This window comes from Mus caroli, chromosome 3 (genome assembly GCF_900094665.2).
Source record: "Mus caroli chromosome 3, CAROLI_EIJ_v1.1, whole genome shotgun sequence".
Taxonomy (NCBI): Eukaryota; Metazoa; Chordata; class Mammalia; order Rodentia; family Muridae; genus Mus; species Mus caroli.
The window spans coordinates 146,192,674-146,214,196 of record NC_034572.1 but is presented as its reverse complement, the minus strand read 5'-3'; the positions used below and the strand labels follow the sequence as shown (position 1 = coordinate 146,214,196).

Here is a 21,523-nt window from a genome sequence, read left to right as displayed (position 1 = left end):
CTGACTACAAGATCAGCACATGTACATCATGGTGAAGTGTTCAACAGTTACAGCTTGGTGAGGACCCAGAATCACTGGATTTTAAAACTGGAAGCAGCTTTAGATATGACATGGTTCAGTCATCCAACCTAGAAGCACGGTCGCTGACCCAGGGGGTAGCTGAGCTGTCTGCAGCAGCCCCCTTCAGTCAGTGGCCAAGATGGATCGTGAGAGCATTTATCCTGATGTCAACCTGCACGGCACTGTTCTCACACAGGTGTTGGTGTGTTGTATGATATGGCGACCGATTGTGCTAACTCGAAGGCTTCCTCTAATACTTCGTAGCAGCTTCTAGCACACAGTCAGTATGGTATGTCCCCCCGCCCCCCCAGATTATAAACAAATGCTGTGTTGAATTTCTAACAGATAGAAACATTCAAACACATACAGTCCATTCTAACAAGCGCCATGATTTCAGTGACCTCCACTGTGCCTGGTTGAGTCACTGGTGAAGAACTATGGAAAGGGTAGGAAGCGGGTAAAGCTTTGGAATAATCAAGAAGAGCAAGCATCTGAGTCGGTCAGAGCAGTGGCCATGCAGGGGCAGCACACGACAGAGTGTGCACATAGAATATCTGAGAGACCTTGGGTTATGGCACTCCCTGTTCTAACCCTGATTCCTTGATGCTCCCCGAGACGCCATGCTAGGTACAGAATGCCTTCTGCCGAGCCATGTGGTAACAAAGGCTTGTTCTCTGTATGACTCCTTCCCACTCCTCAACCACACTTCTACACCACTGCTGGTTCCATCCCGTAGAACAGTACAGACAGCTCACTGTGCTTCAGTCGCTGGAACCCATGGCCCTCAGTGCCCACCCGGTCTTGGATCTCTGGGTGCTACACATTGTTTTCCACTATGTGGAGGGAACTGCATCAGGATAATCCATTAACAGATTGAACTCTTGTCATTGTTCCCTAAATAATATATTAGCCCAGCTCTTTATATAGTGACTGCATTAGTTAGAATTAACTTAGAGGTGACCGGAAGCATTAGGGAGAGTGTGCGTAGGTACCATTCAGATGCTGCTCCATTACACAGGAGGTTCAGCACCTGAAGAGTTGGGTGGGTATGGGGGTCCGGGTTCCAGTCTCCCACAGGCACAGAGTGCCACCTGCATTCTCCATTGGGAAAATATGCACCATCAGATGCAGAGAAATGGATTCTTAAACAGAAGCAGTTCAGAATCAGAGACAAGATAGCAGAGAGGGCACAGATGGGTTCCATTGGCCTCTCCTGGAGAATCACACAAAATTTAAACAATAAGGTTTTTTAAAAAATCAGCTATCACCTCCCCGTGTGAGTTCATGTAATTCCTGAAGTGCTGACATGTTCTAGGTTGATACTAGTCAGGGAGAGAGGGAAGGAGAGAGGGAAGGAGGAAGGAAGGAAGGAAGGAAGGAAGGAAGGAAGGAAGGAAGGAAGGAAGGAAGGAAGGAAGGAAGGGGTTATAATTCAGACCCAAGGATGGCATCGTGTTAAGGATGTATATCCTCAGTACTGGGGTTCTGGTTATCAACAGATACTGGCCTCTGGCTAGGAACCTCACTCAGGGTGGTGCTGGGTATGTGAGTGTTAGCTGGTAGAAGAGTTAGTTGGCTGAAGTCCTACCAGTCCTGAGTCTAGAGGGAAATGTCTCTGCACAGCTGCCAGCTAACTTAGGGCAATCCACTTCTCTGCAGGAAGAGGTGTGAGGAGAAAGACTATTGAGCCTTTTGAATGAATTAGGTCAGCTTGACTAAGGATAGATGCAGAGATCCATCCTGAACCATTTGCCTTTGGCAGACTCCTGCAGTCAGCACTGTCTCTGATTAAATCATCCCCAGATCCCACTACCGCGTTCCACAGCCCACCTCAGACAAACCAAGCTTTGCAAAGCACATTTCCATGTTTGGGATAGTGTGATCTTCCTGAAGTATTTCCCCTGCCATGGCCCACAGGGCCTTGTTCTCTTTAACCACACTCACTCTCCCCCAGCACACACACACACCTCCACCCCAGACTCCTGTTACCATCATCACAGAGGCGATCCCCGAGGAGCTTTATAGAGCAGCTGGATGTAAATCTCATCTTCCAGTCAGCATAAAGACAGAGACGATGGCCATAACTTTGTATTTATAGCATCTTTAAGAGGGATGGACACATTATAGGTGACCAGTAAAATATGTCTAAGAGGCTGGAGCCAGGTCTTAAGAAGCAGCTCGTGTTCTGATACCTACAAGGCTGATTCGGAAAACACGCAGATGCTTTCATGAAAGAGGTTAACTACACTGTATTTACCTTGCATGGAGAAGCCAAGAGTGGGCTGGAGTTCAGCAGAAGAGGGCTGGCTTAGTATATACAAAGTCCTGGGTTCATTCCCCAGCACTTCAAAAATAAATTCATAAATTATGGGGGGGGGGGGAGATGGCTCAGCAGATAAAAGTACTTGCAACCAACTCAAATTTTACCTGAGTTTGATTCCCAAGACCCACATGGTGGAAGGCAAGAACTGACTCCTGCACTTTGTCTTCCTCTTGTGCACAGGCACTGCCACACATACATGTACACACTTACACTTCTATATGTTCACACAATCACACACCCATACATCCACATACCCACACATCTACAGAAGTATACATGCTTACATACTCACATACTCATACATACGCACACCCACATGTCCACACACTCACAAATTCTCTCTCTCTCTCTCTCTCTCTCTCTCTCTCTCTCTCTCTCTCTTTCTCACACACACACACACACACACGCACATCCACATAACTAAACACGTACCCATACACATATCTGCACACACACAACCACATACCCACATGCCCACGCACACACATACACACAGCCACATACCCACGAAAACACAATATTAAAATATGCAATAGATGCTAAGGAGACTTTGAGAAAGTGCTGTGTCCAGGTAAGCAAGACGCCATTATCATTCGTGCTCATCAGAGCTCTGAGAATCTCTCAGAAAACCCATCTGCTGATCCACACCCCTAATTTGGGTCTTACAGAAGACCAAATAAATTATTCTTCACCTGAAGGGAGAAGGATTATTTGACTTCAGATATTTGCCATATGGCTTCTCTTCCACCCAGCAGAGCTTTGAGGCTTAAGGTAGTGTGAGCAAGAGTGTGCCTATAAATTATTCAGAGATAATTCACAATAAGTGTGTATCCTTGACAGACTGTCAGGTTTCTCAGTGCTCCCCCTGATAACGGGCACTGTGGTTTTGATCAAGTATGGCTTGTTTCTAGCTGCACCTTCTTGTCATCCTGTGTTTTGTTTTATCTGTTTCTGTCCCTACAGAGTCCAGTCCGGCTCCTACCTCAGCACCGGCTGGTTTACCTTTATCCTGGCTATGGACGCCTGCTACAGTATCCACGTCTACGGGATGATAAATGAAACCTACTGCAAGTAAGATCACAGGAAATTATTTTTATGCAGCTCCAATTCTGATATCTTGTCAAAATATCACAATTCATTTTAATGCCATAAATCTGAGAAATAGATCAGATGACAATTATTTCCGGGTGTTCTTTGCCAACATGACATGTTCTTGTCAGTGCGTTATGTTCCGACTTTTAGGAGTGATAGAAAGAAAACAGTGTTTACTGCAGTCTGATGTCTCATGTCAGAAGGAACCCTCTTCATCAGTCACATAGCCAGGACTTGGATCTTGGAAATCTACAGCAAGTTTAGCGGTGATTTAATTTGCAAAGTCAAGGCTGCCACATCTGGGGGCTCAATGGACAGCTGTCAGCCAGTGGCTCTATTTGCTCACAAAGAAGAAAATGCCCTGATACCTCAGAGAAACATTTTGGCTCAACAAGAGTTCCTGAAATTTTTATTTCACTAATGTGTGACTGATCTGCCAGACTCTATTTTAAATGAGTGTGTTCATGCACAGTCTATGGTGTCTGGCAGGGTACCTTCTAATCAGATTGACAAACTCTCATGCTTTATGAAGGTGGTGGAATAGAGTTCCTGTACCGATAGGAATCAGAGAGCATTTAATCCTGCTCTTAAAATGTAACTCTGGGTCACAGTCTTCATGAATAAACATTTGCTGTAACCACTAAGTCTAAGAGAACACAGATGACCCCCAAACTTCACTGTGAAAACTCAGTTTCCTTACCCCTTAAAGAGCATTGGGCTGTGTAAGGTTTGTTATGTCTTATACCATCTCCTCCTTTGAAACTGAGCCATGTGTTTGAATGTAATTGGTAGGATATGTAAATTGTATTTGATCTATTAGGACACTGAGAACGGTTCCGTTTCCCTAAAAGCTTTCATGTGCAGTAGCTTTTAACTGAGCTCATTGATGAAGGTTTGTAAGTTAAATGCATTTGCAGGGTATGTAATGGACTCTTGTAACGCCAGCCTCATCCTTGGCTCAGTCTTCCTCCCCTTCTGTTTCTTTTCCAGGACAGAAGGGTATAGAAAAGTCCCCTATCATTACTATGAACAAGGGAAGGACGAGTGTAATGAATATCTTCTCCATGAACATGCCCCGTACGGGGGACACAGGTTCATCACCGAGAAGAAAGTGTTTGCCAAGTGGGCCAAGAAGCACAGAATAGTATTTACACACCCGAACTGGACGCTGTCCTGATGCCGTGCTTCCTGACTGTGACACTGCAGCTGTGGTGAAGAGAGGCTGATGGTGGTGACGGTGTGGGCAGGATGCTCAGGGTGTGACCATGGTCCTGGACATTCTCTGGTGTGGATACTGACTCTGTTAGTAATTTGAACTTGGCATTCTGTGGGAGGTGGTCATGTTCATTCTGATCTTTCTGATGGTTCAGCCCTATGAATTGCACTTTAAAACTTACCTACAGTTGAAATGAAGGCCAGTGACCTGATGGCTGTGACTAAAGAAAACACGAAGATTACCTTTCAAGATAGCTGCTCAGAATTCTTCAAGAGGCTTCCAGAAGTGACGACTCACCCTGCTTCAGGCAAGGTTACTGAGTGCACGGGCTGTTCCCCATCTTGGAAAATGGTGGACTATCAAACACTGTCCCAAGTCATTCTTCAGGGTATAGATGTCATGCCACAGTTACCAGTCAGCCTGACAGAGGGGAGGTATCTCTTTTTGATATGCCATCTTCCTTCCACATGTCTCTCAGCGAAAGCCTCAGGCCACCTACCTAAATGTAGCAATGAAGGCATTCTGTAATTCCTGCGTACCAGGATTACTGGACTATCTCAGAGACTTAATTCAAAATGTATCAAGTAGCAAATATTGACAAATTTTCACTCAGACAGCTGTGCTCTCACTACTCAAAACAATATAACTAAACATATTATTACAGTTACCTACATTAATGTTTAGTTATTTTTGGTTGAGTGCTAAATATTAACATGTTAGATGTACTTCAACACTGTAAGAACACATACTGTGAATGCATTTCTTGAGCATAACCAAAGGGTTCCTCTCTCTGCTTCAGCACTCAGTACCAACAAATGAGATGCTTTTTGAATCACAAAACAGGGAAAGCAAGACATATTTTTGCATCAATTTGTATCCTATCATATTCATAATATATATTTTTAAATTCAAATTTCTATTTTATAAGCTGAAGGGGTATCTCTCCATATACATTATCAATGCCAAGTGCCAAACACTCTTTATACCATCAAACCCAGGCCGAGCTTTTGCCTTCATGGGGTTGACCGTCCCTTAGGTTATCAGATGTTCTGCTAGGACAGTAAAATGGTGACGAGCTTACTTCCCAAAGTGCTTCGCTATGCTTCACATATGCTGTGTGCCATGTGACACCCACGGCCACCTTGTGACACCCATGGCCGCCTCACTGGACGATTGCCGGCACACTCTGCCATCCCCAGCAGCTGATCTGCATTGTTAGCTGTGTTCCTGTGTCCCAGGTTGCTCTGCCTCAGAATATATGTATAGAGTAGCATTTGTGTAAATTAGTATATGATTGAGTTCTCTGCCAAATACAGCATAGCGTACCGAGATTATACAAGATGACCACAAGGATGGCTGTGTCATAGATCAGTACCCTATAAGCTTAGATACTTTTAATGTTTTTGTTTCTGTCAGTGGCTCTGTTCCAGGGCTCGGGGACAATGGATAGGAATGGAAGCAGAGAAATACAGTTTCCTGGTCTAGGCCTGAGACAGCTTCCTTCTCCGTAGATCAATGATCCTTAAATATTAGAAGTTGGTTTTCTGAGACAGTACCAAGCATCTATAAATATCTTGGCACAACAATTCAAAAGCTAAAACCAGGCTGCATTTAATGTTTTAGAGCTGGAAATAACAAGACACCTCACCTGTAGAACCTTGACAGGGCTTGCCTAGGACTAAAGGCCATGCAACGTCATTAAGATGTGCATCTTTCCTACCCTACACTGTCACACTGATAGATATCCCACACCCACACCCACAAGAGTTACCCAGCCCCAACCTCATCCCTGGGAGGAGTGGTTATTCTATTGTTTGCTTATATGACTTTTTTTTTTTTTTAGTTCTATGAATGTTAGATTTTAGAGCTGATAGTGGATCAAAATGCCCACTTAAAGGAAAATAAATAATAGCAATGTTAAAATGTCAATGTGAACGTTGTTTTCTCTCAGTTGTGATACAGTTCTGCTTTTACATGAAATGAACACTCAGTTATCTGAATGCCTTCAGGAGTGCGTAACCTGATTTGTGTCACTGCCTAGTCAGTGGTGGGCTAACTATTTTGGTGTTTACAGATGAGAGACTCAACAAACATACTCTCCTGCCTCCCTAAAGGGAGCAATAGCTTCCTCTTGTGTGGGCTTTCCTCACACTGTGTGTGTGAAAAAGGCAGCGTCCAAATTTAAGCCTGCAGTCGTCTGGAATGGCATAGACAGTGGCCCTCACCCCCCTTCTATCTCCCTCCCCCTTCTCTCTCCTTCCCCCCTTTCTCAGCTCTCCTACTTCTCTTCTCTCTCCTCCTCCTCCTCTTCTCTCTCCTCCTCCCCTCTTCTTCTCCCTCCTCCCCCATCCTCCTCCATCCTCTTGCTTTCTCCTTGTTGTCTGTCTCTTTTTTTGCAAAGTATGAAACCAAAAGCACTCCATGAAGGCCCAGTTGAGTGCCTTTGCAGTGAGGGCTTTGACCATCGCTCAGGAGTTTCCTTCCTCTGAAGTAACACTTTTCTCTGCTTCCATTTTCTGTCCCTTTCTTCCAGCCTTAGTTCTGGTAGAAATGCAAAGTCTAATTTCTCCCATGTGAAGGAGAAATTTTCCATCTTGGACTTGCTGAGAGAGTGAGACAAGTGGGTGGGCGAGGGAGGGCATTAGTCACACAAAGCTCCCATCGGCCCTGCAGGTACTAGTCCACCTTAAGATTTTTATCCACACCCAAACATTAAAGTTAAATGACCTCACTCAGCACTGCTACATAACTACCTATATATTAATTAATAGTTATGAAAAGAAAAATGGAAATGTACACAGAGACACCACAACTTGATGGCATACAAGAGAGTGAGAGACTCTGGAGTACTCTATCCTAAGAAATATTTTTAAATAAAGTCATAGAATATTATTTCTAATTCTTTAGAATCCTTTTAAAAACAATGGAAAATGTAAAGTATTTAAAGTCTCTTTGAAGTTAGCCTTTGAATAAGTCATATTGATGTTGTAGTTGACAGATGATTTTTATCTTGGCGACAAACTATCAAAAATAATAATTAATTTGAAGGTATGTTTGTCTTTATGAACATGAAGTCCATTTGTGCATGTAATACATGAACGGGCAATGCATATATAGGTACTTACAACTGTATGGGAAAGCATGCATATGATTCCACAGCCTTTGCCGATGTGTGACTCATAGAAAGCCTTATTTTAGACTTCAGCTGAAATTTGTTGGGTTTCATTTTGAATCCTGAAAAGGAAAAAAAAAATCCAAAGTAAATGCCCTGATTGCCGAGTGTGTATGAAATCACACCGAATGGCTGGCCAGAGGAATAGAGCCAGAGAAGATGCTAAATCTAGAACTGAGGATACAATCAGATGTAGAGTTGTCACCAATCAGACACACAAGTGTAGCAATCAGTGTCAGCAGACTTGACCACCTGTAGCTCATCGAAAGCCACACAGAGGAACACGGCGGCTCTGGGCTCTGTTCCCTCTGTAAGCCAGGAGACGACATTCTGCATGGTTTCTGTTACACTGCCATAGAGCAGGGGCTGTTGTGGGAAAAGGGTCATTATGTAAGGAGAGGTTTTTCTCCTCTGCAGTTTTGGTATGAACCAAGCTGACTGGGGAACGAGGGTGTGAACTGAACTGGGAACCTGTTGACCTTAAGAAAAGGATATTGCCCTCAGAAAAGCTTACTCATGACCTTCTTGGAAAAAAAGACAACATATATGTGTATATATGTATCAAGCACTTAATATGCCGTGTAAAATGAAAGACTCAGCCACATTGTCTGGTGGCAGGCGGCATGCGTTAGGACTCGTGAATACAATCCCGGAACAAGGAAGAGGACTCACCCTTAACTGCATTTCTAACCGGCAGAAGCTCATCCGTTGATTGTTTTTGTAAAGAGACACTGTGACTTCGGGAGCCAGTGCTCAGCATCCTATGCACCCAATCTATAGAGATGCAAGGACCTGGAAAAGCAGCCAGTCCAATTGCCGTGCCTGCAGCCAAGGAGTGAGACTTGGGGACGTGAAACAGCTCAACTGGACCGATGACATTCCTGACACCCAAGTCTTATCACTGACTCCTGCTCTAATACACTTCCCACTGTGCCCTTTAAAATGCTAAATAATAACCAGGGGAGATGCCCATGTGGTTTACTAGAGGAATCTACCATGGCCCACAGGCTCCACCAGCCTAGGGTCTTCTCGGACCAGAGGTATCATCCCTGCCCTGAACTGTACAGTTGTCTCGTACAACTTGGATAGAGCCCGAGTTCCGCTCTAGCTGCTGCGTTCTCCATGTGTGTTGCTAAGATCAGTGGTGTTCTATTGTCATGAGATGTTGCAGTTCATCTAGAGAACACGAGGGCACGTTTCTCACTGTTTGTCACTGAGGATGGGCAGCCCTTGGCATCTGGCGAGCTGCGTGGTGAGAGAGGCCGCTCACTAACCCGGAAGGCTAAGACTCAGAGAGAGTAGTCCAGTGTGCGGGTGAGTTCCTGTCGGAGGCCTCACATCCTCTGCAGTATATACAAACACCCAGTGCAGTGCGCCACAGGATCCAATTGATATGCACGGTTTGAGAGCCCACTTACGTGGCACTGTCACAAGTGGGGAAGTTGGAAACTATATCCATCGGGCTCTTCAAATGATCCCCGTGGCTCAGGGATAGTGTGCTGTTTTGTTGCTTGCTTTTGCTGACCATACAGACACCACCAGAATAAAATTGCATTTAAATTGCAAAGGCATTAAAACAGAGCTGTCCTTGAGCGTTGTAACAATACAGAAAACCGCATTTTGCCATTTTTTAAGTCCCTTACATTTTTTTTTTATCCTTTTCTTCTCTGAATAGGCACAAAATTGTTTCTGAGGTAGCAAAGTGCCTCTTTCTCTACAAATAGGTCTCTTCCTGTTCGCGCTTTAGAGATCGCAGAAGAACAGAAGCTCATCTCATAGGTGCAGGTGAAGAGCACGTGGTGGCGCAGGTGAAGAGAACGTGATGGGCAAGTGCCGCATCCTGGTATTTGCTGACACCCTGAGCAGTTTTTTTCTGAGAAACTTTAAAAGGATGGAAACCTGGGTGTTGATAGACCCTTGTTCCCCAGGCTGCTGCAAAGAGCTCGTTTCCTTGTGCTGCACATCTGTCACTGGCACTGCATAAATACCAGTCCCATTCCATGTGGGTTGTGTATGCCTCACTTGTGATTGTGAGGGTCCCACCATCTTCGCTGCAGGTGCTTATTCACTTTGGAACCTGCAATATTCATTTATGTACAGACAAGAGACTGAGATGCACAGCAGTGCACTGGTCAGGGGCTTTGTCCTCTGGGAACATAGTCCTTTATTTATAGAAATCTTAAAACGAAGCTTACCGTTTGGCAAAGGGTGAGTAGCAGATTTTAGTTTGTTTTTATAACAGGAGAAATGAGGGTGGGTTAACAAGACAGGGTGGCTTTTGTGGCTGAAAGAAACAAGGATCAAGGTATTCGTGCATGTTATATTTAAGGCAAAAAGATATCCAGGACACGGCTTTGCCAGCCTGTGGAATCTTTGTAGTTCACTTTAACTACATTTGTTATTTTTCCTATCTGTGTTTAAACATCTGACAGAATTCAGCCACAGGGGTAAGCATTTGGGCTCACAAGAATATGGTCTGTCCTGGCAGTGAAGGTATCAAGAGCAGCTTGGCCCATGGTGGCGAATGGGCAGCAGAGAAGAGGAAGTCAGGCTCAGCTGCCTTTTCTCCTGACACCTCAGCACATGGAATGGTGCTGCCCACATTCAGGCTGGGTCTTTCCTCCTAAGAACACCTCTCTGGGAACACCTCTCTGGGAATACCCTTGCCAGCAGAGTCATGCCTTGTTAATGCCGTTAGTGTGCCTTACGCCAAGCTGGCACTCAGAATTGTTTATCATGCTGCCTGGGGCTGGGCTCTTGCTCTGTAGGCTTATTAACAGCGTCAGGATAGTGCCCAGGCTGCCTCAATTGCACACTTTCTTCTGCCTTCCTCACTCCGATATCTCTTGCTGCCTCTTCTTTCATTTCTTCAAAGTCAACATTCACACCATCGAGTGCCATGTTTAAATAACTTGTCATTTTACAACTCGGCTTACGTTCTTGATCAACTCCATGAGAAACCCACATTTGGATGATGTCTCAAACTAAGAGTCGACTTTGGAAATTAATAACAATAATTTATGCATAGCAGCTGTGTTAAAGGGCTGAGTATTTGAGTCGACCCCCCTAATATTCTGTGGTATATACATAATATTAGTGTCATTCCACGTAAATAGCTAAAGCATTACAGAAGTAAGGTGGTTCACCATAGTTCAGACAATAGCAGTGAAATAAGGTTTGAATACAGGTGATTTGAACACAAGGATAAATTGGATGTCTATCCAGTCAGGGTAGTCTGAAAGATGTAACAAGAACCGCAATGTTCCAGTAGCTGGTCGAAAAGATGAATTCCACATGCATGCTGCTTTACAGCCACTTTGACTCCATGGAGCTCAACCTTCGACCTGTGGATTTGTCTTCTTCCAAAGCCTTGGAGTCCTTCCTGTTTGGCTCATTAGTGCAGAAAGAGCAAGAGAGGTCTGTGTCAGGAGGCTCTATGGGTAAGTCCAACGTGTCAGGCCTCACTCCATCCCATTGGCTGGGCCAGCCAGGGCCTGGTAGTAAATTAGACAAGCATGAATCTTTGTAACATATTTGGAATTTTTGAGAAAAAAATTCTCTGCATAGAAAATAAACTAGAGGGGAAAGTCCTGGTCTAGTTTCAGTTAAGCCAGGAAGAGAGGATACAGCTTTTGCCAGAGGAAGCCAAGAGAACAACTGCTGAGCAAGAAATGTTGAAATAACTTAGGCGTGCCAACAGTTCAAGAGACGTCACTCTTAATGTCTCAGTGATCTGTGGTAAAAGCAAGATGCTTACATGTTGCTTTTGATTAAACCTGTGCCTGCTGTTTTGTAAGTTAGCACAAAAAGAAACATCCCATTTGATCTTTGGGTCTGTGCAATAAGTACTGTAAGCTTAATTTTTTAACCAAATAAACAATATACTGTTTGCTTCTCAAATCTTAAACTTGAAAATCTCTCCCCCTCTATCTTTGTTTTTCTTATTATATTAACTTTCATAAAGGGAGTGCCGATTTGTCAATAATATTCTGGCCATCTTCAAATCACCAAATCTATTTCTAAGAAGAGAATATATTTTATTCTTTCCTTCTCCCTCAATTCTTTACTTCTTTTCCCAATACATTTTTTTAAAACCATTTACCGCTATTTTCTTGAACATGCTCTATTTACCGCTATTTTCTTGTACATGCTCTCCCCTTAACATAAATAGAATCTTGCATCCCATCTCGTGTTCTTTTTCACCTAACAGGGCAGTCTGTAGTCTTGCAGGAAAGTGCTTCAGTGGTAGCCTGTAAATAATCTTCGTTTCCCCAGGAGAGGTTAGCTGCAACTCTAAAAGCAAAAGAATCAGACAGAGGGGGCAGGGAGGGCGGGGCGGGGTGTTTTGTTTTGTTTGTTTCTTTTTTTGTTTTCTGTTTTCAGAGGAGTGTGGAATTCTTTGGATGGGAACCTGCAGTGCCTGGTGTCACTTGGTATATGTGGAGGACATGAGAGGGGCCTATTCTAGGATCTGTATCCATAATAAGGGATGCTCTGGTGGTACCCAGGAGTAAACTGTTCACTTTAACCAGGGTGGGAACATCCCTATTTCTATGTGCTGAGCTGTGATTCCTGACTATACCAGCCTTGGATGCACAGAATCAGCCAGCACCCTCCAGTAGGCACCGTGTATTTGTCTACTCATAATTGAGAACCGCTTTCAGTAGCACCATTTTCCATGTCCAGGAAAGCACTTGACAATCTGTATATTCTTCTAAAACTTTCCACACAATGCTCACCTTTCCCCCAGAACCATGCCATCTTTGGTGAAATTTGCATAGAATGGTCTTTTATCTTGAGTGGCAGCTTTACTTCAAATTGCTGCACTTTGGCCTAGACATCTTTTGTGGAAGCTGATTGTGATGGCTCTGCTCGCTCCTGAGGAAGGGGGGAAATGTCACACACTCTCTGATGGAGTAAAGGACGTTAATGTTGGGAAAGGATTTAATGTCTTACAAATCAGTCTGTAATCACACACAGCTATGAATGAATGGCTGCTGAATATGGAAGAAAAAAACATAAAAACATTCAAAAGTGCAATTTGAGTTCAGAGACTGAGTGATCCTGAACAGGAACAGGGACAAAGCCGATGTACGTAGGCTCAAAAGACACAAGAGCCTGATAATGCCACTGCTCAGCCAAAGCGTCTAATAGGAGACCCCACGGGAAAGGCCCCAACACCCGAGGATCTAAGAGCAACCAGCAGGGAAAATGGTGAGGGATGGGGTTCAGACTGTGGAAGGTCAAACTACTGCTGGGTATATCTTTGTTCATTATTTAGGTAATATGTTTTCATTGTTAGACACAGTGTAAAAGACAGAAAATACGATGGCTACTAGTACACTGTCCTGTATGTGCATATGTGTGCACGGGGATGGGGTGGTAGTGGTCTATAACCTCCTCTGTCTTGTTAGCAAGAAATTGTGTTTCTCCTGATGTCATTAAATTCCCCTAAACCATCTTCAGCAACATTCCTTGATAATCCACTTAACAGTTTCCCCTGCTCAATTTTCTCTATGCGGTAAACAGTGCTGTTCGTGAATTTCTGAATGTTTTTCTGATTTTTTCTTTTATTGTACATACTACAGTGCTTGGTTTCCTGAACCTTTCAAATAAAGGCTTTTTTTATTCATCCTTGCCAACTTCATATATGCAACGAAATTGCCTTTTAATTGGCATCTAATTTATTACTATGGAAATTGCATGTTTGCATATATATTGGTAATTTACATTTCTTCTTTCATGAATTTGCCCTTCCTGGATTTTTTTTTTTCATTTTTCTATTGCAGTTGAAGTCACTATAATTTAAAGCCACAGAAAAATGAAAATTTACTCAAAAGCAAAGGTATAGGTTCACAATGACCATGATCATAAGGGAAGAAGAAATTATATTGCATCAAGAGTTGGAAACACTAAAAGTGTAAGAGACATTTATGATGGCACACCATTGGTTTTCAACTCTGTGACTGGACTAGGCAGAACCAGAGCCAATGGTTGACATTTCAGATTTTACTTGGAAGCATTTGAAAGAGTCTGAAGTCAGTGTGGACGTTGAGGTGACATTGGGTGAAATGTTGGCTGGTGAGACCACTCATTCTTCAGTGATTCCTATGACTAGATACTTGGAGTTACACTACTGAGTCTTCTTCTAGAAGCCTCTCTGGTTCTGTGAAAGAGGATGCCATCCCCTGTGAGGAAGAGCAAGATTTGAAAGCTCTGCCAAGCACAAGCCTGAGAGGGTTGGGTGCTTGGATCAGCAGTGGCAGAGTCTGATGATGACCTAGCTTGCTCCGCTTGTGTGCAGTGATCGGTCCTGCATTTCTGACACATGACTGACAGTCAGTGCACACTCTCACAACCACCAGGCACTAACAATGCCCGCCTCCACCTAGCTCTGCCAGTGCCTACCATTGACTTTATTCCCACGATACTCAACACAGCATACATCTTGGCTTCTCAGTGATGGAAATCCATCACATTTCATAATCCATATTCTATATACTTACTATTGTGATGTGTCTTTGAAATGTAACAGCTCAGAAAAATTACTGCTAGTTCCCCAGCATTCCTAATATTGGAAGTTAATAGACTACTGTAAACTTAGTAGTCATTCACCTTGCCCACCTTTCCTTGTTTCTGCTAGAGTAAACGAATCCTTCGTTTGGAGTTGTTGTATCACCGTTTTCAGTTTTCTAGTCTATGCCACTCGCCTTTTTTTTTTTTTTTTTCAGCTATAGGACTTCGTAGTTCCTAAGTGATGCTTTGGATATTTTAAGTTTCAAGCCAGCAGTGCCCTTTTCAAGGTGCTCTCTTAAGGCTTCTGTAAAACAATATTCACTATAATACAAACTTAAATTGCTTACCAGTCCCTTCACTAGACGCGATCCGAGAAGGCTAATTGAACATTAAACATTTTAATCATCGAGTTCTGTCAAACCTGTCTTCTCAGTGTTGAGAAGTGGATAGGCCATGAGCTTAATAGTATTTCTGGCAATGCAACCGGAGTGAAAGCTTGAGAATATGATTAGTATATTACTAGGGAATTAGTCCCAGTCATTCACAATATCTGAGTAAGAAAATATCATCTCAACGGATATCTCGTAGGTACATTTAAATTCTTGGCCCTGCATGGGAGTTTAGGGAATATATAAGTGAGAATGTTGCCATGTCTCTTTATGGAGTTTACCAAAGAGTTAACAATTCATTAAAATTCCAAATAGGCACAAGAATAAGGTAGTGAACAAAAGAGTAATTCGGACACAAAATGTTGTACACAACACAGAGGTCCAAGGGGCATATGGAGCAGCAGCTCTGGTTTGCAAGCTGCCCTTGCTCATAGAGTGGTAGTGCTCCTCTGCAGCTGCAGAGCGACCCAGGACATCCTGGAGCCCAGAAGAGCATCCCAAGCATCCGCTGGCACTGCCATGATGCCGCGGCTGATCCAGGAGACCCTCGCTAAGGTACAGAGCTGCTTTCATCCACACTAAAGGAAGCTTCCTGGCAGCAGCAGCTTGCACAAGAACAGTGCTTAGTTGAAGGTGTAGAAGGTGTTTATGGAACTGAAATGAAAATACATGCAATGCAGAAGAGTGCTCAGAATGCCTCTCCGACTGCTCTGGAGTTGGCTGCAGGGGAAGAGGTGTGGTGGTTGGAGGGCTGGGCTCACCGGGCCTCTGATCCTATATTTAAATGTAGTCTCTGCACAAACAGCACTTCTCAAAGGAATTTCAAAGCTGTGAATTCAAACCACATTACAGGTGGACACAAGCAGGTGCAGATGTGCATCTTTTTATCACTTTCGTCTGTAGACCCATTAATCTCACTACTCTCCACGTGCATTCACTCTCAGCTTTCGGAGTTAGCACGACCGTGAATTGTTCTGATGATCCCTTTCTTACGGAGGTCTCGTGTATACTTGTCTGCAGAGCTCCAGTGAGAGTTTTCTAATGTAAATGACAGCTATATGCATCCAATCCCTGTCTTCAAGAGAGCTAAAGAAGCAAAACTCATAATGTATCTCTGTGCCAAGCTTCACCTGCTGTGCTGGCTATGACACAATCCGGAGTCATTTGGGAAAGGGCAACATCAGTTGAGACAGTTTCTCCACATTAAGGGTTGATGTGGGGGCCCACTGGGCATCCCTGAACACGAGGTCCTAAGTGCATAAGAAAGTACGGCTGAGCAGGCCAGGGAGACCTAGCATCCTTCCATGCAGTCTGCTTCAATCCCTACCTTCATGTTTGTGACTTGAGTTCATGCCCTGACTTCACCCAGTGATGGACCGTCTTCCATATGTGTAAGACAAATGAATCCTCTCTTCCCCAAATTGTTTCTGGTCGTGGTGTTTATCACAGCAAGAGAAAGCACACTAGGACACCTGTTGTCTGGAGAAAAATCTAATAGAGGAGTCGCCTCTTTCATCCGAGAAAATAAATTCTGTGTTGTAAATGAGCTGCTTCTGTCTTCCTGTGAGTGAGTCATTGGGTCCTGAGAAAATTCATAAATTACTTCGGTGGGGAAGAAGGATAAAGGAAGAAGAGAGAGCTAGTTGAAAAACCAAAAATCAATATTCCCATGCATCTCTTCTCAATTTCTGCTGAAATCTTCCATTATTTCCTAATGATTCTTCGTTGTTATGCATCGGCTAAAAGGCCAATCCCAGGGAGTTCATGACCTCTTGCTGTAGTGTGGAAGGCCCTTCCTGGCTTTCTCTTTTTTTTCTCCCAGCGGGTATTAAGTAGCTGTGTCCTATTATACCCATCTACAGTGGTGCTCAGCCTTAATACAGGCCCACAGGCAATGGAACAAGCTAACTCTGGGCTGAGACCATGAATCAAATAGATTCCTTCTCCTTAGATTGTATTCTCAAACATTTGTCACAGAGAAAGGCGAGCGGGCGGGCGTGCAGGCGGGAGGGCAGGCAGGGGAGGAGCAAGCAAAAGCATAATAGTAACTCAGATGTTCTCAACACGGAAAAGAAGTTGGGCTGGCAAACATACCAAGATTGTCTAAGAAGGTTTCCTGGAGAAAGGGGATTGAACTTCAGTGGGAGTGATAAGTGGGGGTGAGTGGAGGGGGTGGAATATGGTGGAGACAAGCATGGGCAGAAGGAGGTATAACAGGAGAAGTCATGAAGAGTGGGAAGTGCACCACACTCCAGAACATCGAAGAAGCTGACCGCAGCTGACTGGGAGAAAGCATAGGAACGCACAGAGCTGCAGGCTGATGGTTCAGATAGAAAAAAGGAAAAGCAATGCAACCAGAGCAGATCACGCAAGACCACAGGCTCTATGTAATAAGGAGTTTAACTATCATATGGCTACCGTGTACAAAGGTAGAAATGCTACCTTTTTCTTAAGAGTATCACAGAGAGGACAGACCAATCCAGGACAATTCCAAGTGTTGGGCTTAAACAATAAACGTTGATATAACTGCCCAAAGCAGGCAGGAAAGAGAGGTGAAGAAGCAGGTGGAATCTTAAGTTTTAGACTTTGTCACCATGAGGAACATATAGGACGATAGAGTAGAGTTTTAACTATGAAACTCAGGGTATGCGTATACAGATAAAAAGTTAGAGTCATCTACACGGAGTAGGTTATATGATGACAGAAATATGTAGAGAAATAAATGCACAAATAAATGCCCCCCCCAAAAAAGTCGGGTGGCTATCCCTACGTGTTGTTGCTCCACAACAGATATCCACACATATTGGTTATATAACTGCAGTTGTTATGGACCAACTACACAGCAATGACATAAAAGGTCCTTTGCCCTGGTGCCTCTTACAGAGCTGCAAGCAAGGTGTTAACTAGGGCTGAAATGTCCCAGGAAGGCCAGCCACGCAGATGAACTCCTCCAGTCTTACACCATTGGCTCAGCTCTGTGATGGGTCTCAGCTGGAGGCTGAGTCTCCATAGGATACCTGTCAATATTGAAACTGGCTTCATGAAAATCATCCCAGGAGAGACAGCTAGCAAGCAAATCCCACAGTCTAGTCCCAGACATGACACCCTTGCAATGCTGAGGCAAGTTTTATTTTTTTATGAGCAGAAGACACGATCATCCTGGGACCCTTTATAAGATGCCTATCACATATATTCTTTACCACAAGAGGCAAAGAATAATTAAATGATACTTGAACCTGAGGAAAGGTACACAAAGTTCTAAATAAAAAAAACCAAGAGAGACTAACAGATCCGTTCTTTATTCTTATTGCTTTGCAAATTTTCAGTATTTCCTTATGCCAAGAATGGTTATCAAAATACAAAGAGATGGTAATGAATACAGCATATAACTTGGTAGATTGCATGTAATTAGACCTATCCTTTGGAGTAGGATTTACAAAGATGAGAGAGCAAGGAAGGGAGAGAGACAAACAGAGAGAGAGGTGGAGGAGGAAGAGGGAGGGAGGGAGAGGTGAAATTACCCTGTTTCTCTAAGAGAGAATATTGCACGGTTAAGGGAGAGCATGTGGTGATAGGCAGAGGGTGCCATGAGTGGCCATGGAGGAAGGTGACTGGGGAGTGGGTGTGGCCTTAGTACTCAGTAGAACTTAAAGCAATCAAACTGATTGCAAGCATGAATTATCTGTGATTTTATTTTCAAACAGAAAAAAAAAAAACATAGTGTGAATTGAATATCACAGATACAATGAAACCATGTAGGTTATGAAATGACATAAAGGTAAGAGAAAAGGAAGAATTCCTTCAGATTTTAAAAATTAATATGTTAGCAATGCTGTAACCAAAAAGGCATAAGTTACTGGACAGAAAGGGAAAAAATGAAATTAGTTTAAAAAGCAGACTTCGAAACACACATATACACACATATATAAGATTGTGTGTAAACTGGAAATGGCAAGATTGTGAAAGTGGACAAAATAGCTATACATTATTTAGTGATATGTGATAATAAATAATGTTTCTCTGACACTAACAATTCAGTAATCCATTCAACAAATATTTACTAAGAGATAGGTAAAAATGAAGTAAATGTAGCTTGACTATTTTTAAAAGTAACAAACCATAACATTTCAAATGAACACTGAAACTTAGTGCAGGGTTGTCTATATCACAGCTGGAACAATGTAAAGGGAAGGAGAAAAGAAAACACAGGTAGCCTTTCCATTCATACCCACACCACCTGCAGCTACAATGAAACTGAGAATTTCTTTCTAGCTCAAAGGATGGAAAATATTCACAACTTGAGAACACAAAGTGACAACTTGGAGCTCCTGATGAAAAGAAGTATAGATTTCCCTGTTAGGAATGATTCAGAGAAACATCTCTGAATTGGGTCATTTTAAAAGAAAAAGGATGATACATGTTTAGAGATAAATTAAAAAAAAAAGACAGGATGATTTTGTTAGAACAAAAAATATCCCCCCATAAACTCTGAGATTTGAGTGCTTTGCTCCTATAAAGCTGGAAGGATGGCTCTGAGCATGGAGTGTTTGTTCCTGCAGAGCACCAGGAATCAATACCCAGAACCCACATGGCAGATCAAAACCATTTGTAACTCCATTTCCAAGAGGGATCTGACACCCTCTTCTGACCTCTGCAGGCACATGGTATGCATATGGTACATAGACATATTTGTAAGCAACATAAACATTTGCATAAAATAAATAAATCTAAAAATAAAATTAAACTCTTGGTTCCCTAGTTGGTGATGCTGTTTGGGAAGTGTCTGGAGGCGTGGTCTTGCTGGAGGAAGTATGTCATTGGGAGTGGAGCTTTGGGGTCTTACAGACTCACTCTTCTATCAGTTCGGGCTCTGCTCTGTGCTTGCAGTTGAGATCTGACTCAGCTTCCCATTTTTTTCCTGCTTACTGTGCTGCCATACCTCCCTGGCATTTGCATTTGGTCATGGTGTTATACCACAGCAACAGGAAGATAATGGCTATGAACCGCCAAGAGAAGGCACCACAGAATAAGCTTAGCCATTACCCACACCGCACTCAGTATTAACAGTAGGTGTTTGTTACTCTCTTTACCTGCTGACAAATGATGTTCACAAGGGAGGGCCTGTAATTCATGATGTACCAAACTTCATACCATATTAATTGGTAGCTGCCTCTAGATGGGCATTCAGTCCCAGCAGGAACAACCCTTTCCAGTAACTGATGCGAATGCTGACTGCCTGCCTCCCGATGGCATCTTTCCTACCGGGACAGCAATGTTCCTGCTGCATAGGAGTGAAGAGACACAGCCAGCTGGTGATAACTTTGAATCCCACCAGACTTCGAATTCATCCCTGGCACCAAATGCAATATGTTTTCTCAATTATAAAAGCCAATAAATGTCCCTTTTGGGAAATGATTTAAAACCTGAGTCAGATTTTTGACATTTTGTTATTTTTCTATCAAAAGAAACTAAGTGAAGGGAAGCCTACTGACATCACAGTGATGGTGCTTTGAAAGCTATTATCTATCCTATTATGTATTGATACGTAATTATTTTACATTTTAATAACTTGGAAATTTTATACCTAATATAAACTTCTAATATGATGACAAAGCTAGATTTACTGATGAAAATAAAACTCCAACTAAGAGGAAGGACATATAATACTTTACAAAATTATGATACAATAAATGATAAACATGACATTGGTGAGGCTTGTTAGCTATTAACACAATTTTGGAGCCTATGAAGTTCCCCTTAGTGCATGCAACGTCCCACAGACCCTGGTATAGAAACCATGCTCACAAATGCAAATCTCTTCCCCAGCACGTACAAGATGGTGATGCAGCAGCGGGATTATCCGCATGCTTCTCCAGAACACCCTGAGATTTGGGGAGCTGGCTGCTTCCCATTCACCTCTGTGCTTTTGGCTGAGTATATGGTAATGCATCCCTGCGGATGGGTAGAACAGGAGAGCCTGTGCTATTCAATTCCCCAGTGTATTCTAAACCTGGGTCAATCAAAGATGCGACACTGGTAAAGTGATAGAAACACATTATCACTGGGGCAGAATAGCAAGCCTAGGCACGAGCCCACACCAGCATACTAAATGGAGATGCAAGTCAATCCCACAAAGCAAGGATGAGTCTTTCCAGTAAGCAGTGTCAGAAAAGTCTTATATGAGTTGTACAAAGGCAAAGCGCAGAATGGATCCATGCCTCGTGTGACGGGCAAACCTCGCTGTAACCTCACTGCCCAGTGAATCCTAAACATAAACACACAAACCTCCCGAGATCTTCGTGTCCTTGACTTGAAATAAATGTATGATACACAACATGTGATCCTTGAAAGAAAAAAAAATGAAAAATGTGACCCTCATAAAAATGGAAACACTTTTATGAGAAAGACACTCCTAAGAGAATTTTATCATGAGCCAGTTTCTGGAGAACATATGGGAATATAACATATCTAACAAAGTAATTTTTATCCAGTCTCAAAAAGACTTTGGAAAATACAATAATCACAGACACACTCACCACAGAGTATAAAATATGGGCAAAAGATCTGGGTAGCACGTTAGCAAGGGTCTCCAGATGAGTACAACCAACAGGATCTTTCTCTTGAAAGAGATGCTTAATTCAAAGAAGTGGCTCAGGCAGCTATGGAAAACAAGCAGCATTTTTTTTCTTTTTTTAAAATTTTTTAATATTTTTTATTACATATTTTCCTCAATTACATTTCCAATGCTATCCCAA

At 43.0% G+C, this 21,523-nt stretch overlaps 1 protein-coding gene across 10 annotated transcripts in view; it reads left to right on the top strand.

The window, feature by feature from the left end:
• St6galnac3 (ST6 N-acetylgalactosaminide alpha-2,6-sialyltransferase 3) overlaps positions 1–7,583 on the top strand; it is a 513,109-nt gene extending 505,526 nt beyond the window's left edge. For 9 of the 10 annotated variants that reach the window (XM_029475445.1, XM_029475442.1, XM_029475443.1 and 6 more), the window contains 2 exons: positions 3,347–3,454; positions 4,466–6,577. In XM_029475445.1, coding sequence (XP_029331305.1) covers positions 3,347–3,454; positions 4,466–4,652 — 295 coding nt within the window. In that variant the 3' untranslated portion in view covers positions 4,653–6,577. Of the gene's footprint in view, positions 1–3,346; positions 3,455–4,465 lie in introns of all 10 variants that reach the window. The other variant, XM_021157895.1, reaches the window with a different exon arrangement.
• The last annotated feature ends 13,940 nt before the right edge of the window (positions 7,584–21,523 follow it).